At 37.2% G+C, this 8,108-nt stretch overlaps 1 protein-coding gene across 1 annotated transcript in view; it reads right to left on the bottom strand.

Annotated features, from left to right (window-relative positions):
- Positions 1-241: 241 nt before the first annotated feature.
- The window catches only part of exoc5 (exocyst complex component 5), a 32,840-nt gene continuing 24,973 nt past the window's right edge, over positions 242-8,108 (bottom strand). The window contains exons 17-18 of the mRNA XM_056476727.1: positions 6,477-6,692; positions 242-3,200 (exon numbers count right to left, since the gene is read on the bottom strand). Coding sequence (XP_056332702.1) covers positions 3,012-3,200; positions 6,477-6,692 — 405 coding nt within the window. The 3' untranslated portion in view covers positions 242-3,011. The remainder of the gene's footprint in view (positions 3,201-6,476; positions 6,693-8,108) is intronic.

Genomic DNA, 8,108 nt, shown 5'->3' with positions numbered 1-8,108 from the left:
TCTTATCAGATCAACTTCAAAATTGGGTATTGTCATCTAAAGGCCTTGGCGATGTTAAGTTGCGAAGATCTACAGTTTTTTTAAAGGGCGTGTCCATGGCGGCCTCACAAACTTTCATGCTTTTCCACGAAAACGGGAAGAAGAATAAACGGACCACTTCCAATAGGGCCATTCCGATGCTCAGTCCCTAATAACAATTAATAAAAATAATAATAATGACCAATTACAGACCACCTTCACCTTCCTTGTTTCACACATTTTATTTTGGGAAATAATGGATTATAATGAGCAGCTTGCACAGATGAATCAGCTCATATGTAGCATTGTTTTGACAAATTCCTGTTTGAAATCCATACAGTATAACAGAATCAAGAATCAGCCCATTTAATCCTTTCCACCAGTCAAACAGCGAGGTCATGCCTAGAGGTCACACATCTTGACCCCTGACTCTTCAACCGAGGATAAGGGTTAGAGTTCAATTAGTCACAGAACATACTGCATTCAGCACATCTCTGTCAGATGAAAGTGTCTTGGTTAAATGCTTTGTCTCCAACATTTCAGATCACTGAGCTTCAGAATATCTATCCAGATGTCAGAATACAAGGAGCATCAATGCTTACAAAGAAGAAAACCCCCCACATCGTGTGACCTGAGCCCTTTAAAACATTGCACAACTCTCAAAGCTGCTTGCTTCATATTGTGCTGTATGCCAATTCTTTGTATGTGAACACCATAGGTGTGTATGCAAATATTACTTTATTTTAGTGAGCAGCAGGCTGTTAGTATGGATGCAATAATAACCTCTGAAATGTTCATGAATGAAGATATATTTTAGCATTGAGTACACTGGGGGGAAATTCAGCAGGTTTGCTTGTAAATCATATAGAACTTAAACATTTTTATATTAGAATTAAGTATTAAACACCATGAATAGTAAAAGTAAATTAATGTAGTCATGTTTAAAACTCACTGTAAACCGTGTTCTTAAAGGGATAGTTCAACCAAATGAAAATGTATTCTCCATATACTCTCCCTCCACTCCATTTAGTAGTTCACGTGAAACTGAATATTGAGTAGGGGCAAGGATTTCTCTTCGCACATCATTCCCTTGTAGCAAACAGTAAGAGGGGCGTGGTTAAGAATAATATGGCTCAAGCTGTAAATTTGACGTCAACAGAAGAACCGTCAATCCAAACACAAAAGCAAATGGTCAGACTTTGTTTGAGGATGACCACAACAAATTTTTTTTGTTGAATAACTGGCATGGATAATTTGTTCACCTAAAGAACATTAATGTGCGCTAGCAAAACAAACATTGCAAATTTTGATTTCACACAGACTTTAAGCCACTTTTCCATTATCATGCCAAATGAATGAAACCATTCCTTCCTATGACAGTCCAGTCAGCAAAGATACGGTTTCAATTCCCACTGTGGTGCTGATAATGGAACTCTTTGGAATGTAATACAAATGCGCCAGTTATTGCCTTGGTAATGCAAGTGCAATTTAAACAGCAAGATGGACGACAACAGATATTTCTTCCTTTTGGACTTTTTTTTTCTGATATTTACTTTGTTAAATGAAAAAAAATAAATAAATAAAAAATGGCGTGCTTCTGCTTAGCCAGCTTTGGAGAGACTGGCAACATCACACTCGATTCCTGGAGGACCACAGCTCTGCATAGTTTTGTTCCAACCCTAATCAAATACAGCTTATCCTATGAATCAAGACGTTCAAGACTACTGGAGGTGGTTGGAGCTAAAATCTGCAGAGCTGTGGCTCACAAGCAATTGAGTTTGAGATCACTGCCCTACACTGTGAAAAAATTATTATTTACTTTAATTAAAAAAGGGAGTAAACCCATTGTAACTGGGAACTGCTAAGTTGATTTAACTTATTTTTTCTAACTATGCTCATAGCTCATTTACTTAAAAATGGCAAAAATAAGGCAACAGGTTTACTCGCTTTTTAAAGTAAGGTCAATTAATCATTTTTACAGTGTACTAGCACAGTTGTCTGGCTAGAATTCCAGGGCGAGAACAGTTGGTTATTATGCCGTGCCTTACCAGGCTCATGTGGAAATACAACTGAAACCTGACAGTGGGAAAAGTGGGTTTAGTTTCTTTTTCTACAGTTTAACACAAATGAAATATATTTTGAACAATATTGAAAAGCGGCAGCCACTGACATTCATAGTAGGAAACAAAAAGGTACTTTGGTAGTCAATGGCTGCCAGTTTCATATGTTTTTCTATTTTCTTTTGTGTTCAACTGTGGAAATAAACCCAAAGTGAGAAGAGTGGAAGACTGGCATTATTTTCCACTACCAGTTGGAATCAAAGCTGGTAATGTGACAACACCATCTCAATCAGCTAGGAAACAAGTGTAGTGAGTAAATGATGACAAAATTGTCATTTTTGACTGAACTATCCCTTTGTATGAAATGAATTAAGGACAAATGTTTCTTCTAAAGCATGGCAACACCTGCATTGTTCCGCTCCAAACAGTAACTGTCGTCTCTGTAAAGCACCTGTGTGCACAAAAGAGTAAAATGAGCTGGACAAACCCCTTTTTTATCCCAGAAGAGCCACACAGGATGAATTTGGCACCAACAAAAATCAAAGTAAATAATTTGAGTCTCTTGACCACCCAAACCCATTCAAGTAGTCGACCTCAGTTCATCTAACATCATCCTCTCTATATTAGAAGACAAAAACATAGGGAAATGTACAAAACACCTCTCAATCCCACGGTGTATCTTCTTCTCACAATAAAAGAAATACATTTCAGATAAAACACAATGCTTGTATTAAAATGTGCATGTTGAACAAAATGGGTAACTTAAAACAGAGCAATCTGAGAAGTGTCGCTCTTTTGTTCTTTAAACACAAAGTTTAATTTCCACACTGAATCATAGACAAAGACAGTTCAAAAGCCACTCCAGATTGGCCACTTGTGATTCTTGCGGCTCTGAATGGACGGCAGTGTGGTAGATGGGGAATTGGGCAGTCATTAGCTGAAATGCCGTCCGAGTCGGGCTGAGCGATAGTCTACTCTGAGCTGGACGAAAGCATGGAGGAGGTTCCTGTCCAGGTTGGTGAGCTGCTCTCCAGAGCACACCTGTTTGAGGTTGTCTGGTGCAACGACCAGGAGGTTACAGAGAGCGTGAAGCGTGTCGAAGAGTTGGAGTACCAGTGGAACCTGTGGAGGATTTTGATGCAGCTGTTAGTATAATAATTTGGTGCATTGATGTGGAAAAGAAAAACTGTTGAATTTATTTAAAGCAACACTATGCAAGTTTCTCTCGTGGTTCCCCCTTGTGGTTGTTCAATGTAATTGCCTATTACCAGTGTTGTAAAAATTGTTGCTGTGCATTTGTTACTGACGTAAGCTCACTCAATCTCATTTGGAAATCATGTCCACCAACCAGGTAAAACAGTCTGGATGTGTCTAAAACTGCCTACTATTAGGATGCTTTCACGCTAGCACTTTTGGTCCACACCCAGGTTCGTTTGACATCAGAGTATGGTATGTTTACCTAGTGTGAACGTGTCTTCTGAACTCGGGTGCGTACCCGTGAACCGTACCCAAGGCAAAATGGCAAAAATAAGGCAACAGGTTTACTCGCTTTTTAAAGTAAGGTCAACTAATCATTTTTACAGTGTACTAGCACAGTTGTCTGGCTAGAATTCCAGGGCGAGAACAGTTGGTTATTATGCCGTGCCTTACCAGGCTCATGTGGAAATACAACTGAAACCTGACAGTGGGAAAAGTGGGTTTAGTTTCTTTTTCTACAGTTCAACACAAATGTAATATATTTTGAACAACATTGATAAGCGGCAGCCACTGACATTCATAGTAGGAAACAAAAAGGTACTTTGGAAGTCAACGGCTGCCAGTTTCATATGTTTTTCTATTTTCTTTTGAGTTCAACTGTGGAAATAAACCCAAAGTGAGAAGAGTGGAAGACTGGCGTTATTTTCCACTACCAATTGGAATCAAAGCTGGTACTGTGACAACACTATCTCAATCAGCTAGGAAACAAGTGTAGTGAGTAAATGATGACAAAACAGTCTGGATGTGTCTAAAACTGCCTACTATTAGGATGCTTTCACACTAGCACTTTTGGTCCACACCCAGGTTCGTTTGACATCAGAGTATGGTCTGTTTACCTAGTGTGAACGTGTCTTCTGAACTCGGGTGCGTACCCGTGAACCGTACCCAAGTCCGCCTGAAAGAGGTGGTCTGGGGTATGGTTAACGCAAACTCTGGTCCGGTTCACTTCTAGTATGAATGCAATCATACCAAATAACGGAAGTGAACCGCGAACAGTACAACAAATTATTGTTTTCGCAACGTTCATTTGTGTGCGTGTCTGTGTATCACGTACTGTACCAGGGCAAGCACAGTGATAATGTCTGCTTGTCTCCTTCAAAAACACCTTCTGCAGACATCGCGTGATGTTCTGAACGTTTTTAATATTTTTGCAGCAGATGGACGCGAGTCGCTTTCTATATGTCCAAAACCAAACGATTCAATAAAAGCAGAATGACCGCGATGTGTGGACGTCTTTCCATTTTGGCACTTTACTTTCGTGACAGTCACCTAGCAGCAGCCGTAAACAAAACAGCAGCTCAATGACGCAAGCGTACCGGAATTTAGAATGAAAAAAGACGGTGTGAACACAAACCAACCGAGAAGGTGGCATAGGGGGTACAATCAAACTTGGGTACGGTCCAGGCAATTGAACCAAGTGTGAAAGCACCCTTAGTGTAGGCACTACCTTTGAATTGACTACACAACCATTAGAAAAGTATGTTCTATACCAGGGATGTCCAAACTCGGTCTTGGAGGGCCGGTGTCCTGCAGATTTTAGCTCCAACTTGCCTCAACACACCTTCAAGGATGTTTCTAGAAAGCCTGGTAAGAGCTTGATTAGCCAGCACAGGTGTGTCTAATTGGGGTTGAAGCTAAACTTTGTAGGACACCGGCCCTCCAGGACCGAGTTTGGGCACCCATGTTCTATGAAGTGTAAATGGAAATTCAGATGAACTACATCCACCATTTATCATTATCACATGACCTCCCTACGTCATGGATTTTTAAATTTATTTTGGATTGTGCAAGCAAAATTCTCCTACTGCCTCCTGATGGTGAAGACCATTGTACTCATGAGCGGTACTATTTGCTAATTTGATCATTTATTTGTCTAATTTTGCCACCGTCAAACGGTTTGAATTTTCGTTTAGTAACAAACAACTAAAACAAAAAATGTTAGTGTTCCATTTGGGACAACACTAGACTCAAAAGCGCATAGGGTATCATCTGGAATGTAACTATGCTGTTTTTCACATATATAGTAGGGAATTATGCCATTTCGGGCACAGCTTCAGTGTTAGACACATGGCAGCCAGTTGCATCTTTAAGTTCAAGCCATCAAATGTAAGCCTGTGGGTGTTCAGCTCATCCCAATCAGTCTCTCTGTAAATGTCCATGGGTAAGGCTGTGTGTACCGGGTCGCTCACCCATAGTTGAAACCATGATTTCAGGTGTCAGGCAGATTTCAACTTATTTCTAAACATAATAGTTTTAATAACTCATCTCTTATAACTGATTTATTTTATCTTTGCCATGATGACAGTAAATAATATTTGACTAGATATTTTTCAAGACACTTTTATACAGCTTAAAGTGACATTTAAAGGCTTAACTAGGTTAATTACTGTAGGTTAACTAGGCAGGTTAGAGTAATTAGGAAAGTTATTGTATAACGATGGTTTGTTCTGTAGACTATCGAAAAAAAAAATTAGCTTAAAGGGGCTTATAATTTTGACCTTAAAATGATTTTGAAAAAATTTAAAACTGCTTTTATTCTAGCTGAAATAAAACAAAGACTTTCTCCAGAAGAAAAAATATTATCAGACACACTGTGAAAATTTCCTTGATCTGTTAAACATAATTTGGGAAATTTTAAAAAAAGAAAAAAAAATAAATAAATCAAAGGGGGACTAATAATTCTCACTTCAACTGTACGTACCTATAAAAAATAGTCTTTTCAGTATGGATAATTTCAGAATGTTTATTAGATCTTTTATTGAATAAATCTTTAGTGGCATTAATGGTTCAGAACACCCTCTACAATTCAAAGGACTCCACAAATAATTCTATATTGTATGTTCTTTACACTAAGAAAATGATGATAATTTTAACAATTGTTCCGAAATGTTCTGTGGGGTCCCAAATATGGTTCTTCTAAGAGTGTATTTGAAGAGTCAAAGATTAGAAGGAATATCTTTCAATTGAAATAATTAAAAATGTAATCATTCTTGTTTTAAAGATTAACAAAAGTCTTGTAGATTTAGACTGACATAAGAGTAAGTAATTAATGACTGAATTAATATTTTGGGGTAAACTCATTATTTAAAATCATAAAAGGGTTAAAATTACACAATGGCATGACCTTTGACCGGTCCTTACCCGAAAATCTTTGGCAGAGCGGCGATATTCTGCCACATCACAGATGGCCAGCATGCCACCCATGGAGCTGTAGCTGAACTGCTGCAGGTGCTCATGGATGAGCCTGTGGAAGCGCACTCCCAGCTCTGTCAAAACAGTGTCCACATTCTTACCATCCATGGACCTCCGCACACGCTCCACCTGCTTGCCCACATAGGCGCACACCTTCGAGCATGCCTTGAAGAAGAGCACAGAAAAGATGGCGTATTAAACACAGCATAATCAGGCAGGACATTGCTCCCTAGGTCTGAGCAATTTTTTTTCAGCCTTGAGTTCATATTTTTTTTAATGGCTTTGCACAGAAATATTTATCAAACATTATAATTGGACATGTTGTTGACAATACTCAATGAGGTTATGTGACACACATTTAACCTTTTTTTTTAAACCAGTCTTTTTAGTTATTTTGAAGCACTGGATTTGCAATTTATAGTTATGCGTTTGAGTAAAATGTAATTTTTGCATTTATTTGCAATTTAAAACAAAACGATAAAAAACATTTACACATGTTTGTATTTATTTTTAGACCAGTGCTTTAACTTCACAAGAGTTAGGAATGTACTATTTGGTGGAACAAATAATAAAAACATTTAGTTTTATCAAGCTCTAAAATGGCCATTTTTTTATCAAGTTAAATTTGTGACCTGACGTTTACAGAATAAAATGAATATTGGCATTTTAATCAAACACGTCAAATTGTCTCTTCTTTTTTCTAATTTTTTTTATTTAAATAAATTCAATAAAGGTTTATTGACCTTCTTCTAAATGCACTCGTTTTCACGGTTGTTTGAGAACTTGTTTCCTATGGGATAGATGACTAGGAATAATAAACGGCTGAAAACAGTCAAACTACTTGCTCTACAAACAAGTGTTTGCATGACTATACAGACAGAATAATAGAATAGGAAAATATCAGTTTTCAACATCAAGCAGTATAATGAGCTGTTTTTAACGTCTAAAATGAATGGAAGTGAATGAAACCGGAAGTCTCGAGCCAAAAAGATTCAAATGGCTACGCTCGCTCGTATGCAAAGATAAAGGTGAATAGCTTGTCCCTCAAATACTCTACCATGTTATATGAAAATGTCCACCCTGTTAAGTAAGAAAATTGTATAATAATAATAATAATAATAATTATAATAATAATAATAATAATAATAATAATAATAATAATAATAATAATAATAATAATAATAATAAAAAAGTTATTTGCAGTAATTTCATAAAACAATAGAGAAATACAATAGAGAAAATATATAAATAAAGGAGTCTAACAGTATTCAGGTACAGAAATAATTCGTTTTTAAAGCAAAAAGGTTTCCAAATGCTTTCAAATAAATGCTTACGCCATCCCAGGTCTTAAAAACACACACAATTAATAAACTTTCACTTTTTGATGGTTAAATTGAAATGACTCCACAATTGTACTAGGTTTAATCCTGTAATTATAATCCTGACTCCAAATTTCACGTCCTGCAATGTGACTATTGTGGATTCACACATTGCGATATCGATGCTAAAACGATATATAGTACAGCACTGGAACAGATTCATTGAATTTGGTTAATAAACGCTTCAATTTAAGGACCCAAG

This window comes from Danio aesculapii, chromosome 17 (genome assembly GCF_903798145.1).
Source record: "Danio aesculapii chromosome 17, fDanAes4.1, whole genome shotgun sequence".
Taxonomy (NCBI): domain Eukaryota; kingdom Metazoa; phylum Chordata; class Actinopteri; order Cypriniformes; family Danionidae; genus Danio; species Danio aesculapii.
Note: the sequence above shows the minus strand (reverse complement) of the source record. Positions and strands in the feature narration are given on the sequence as shown.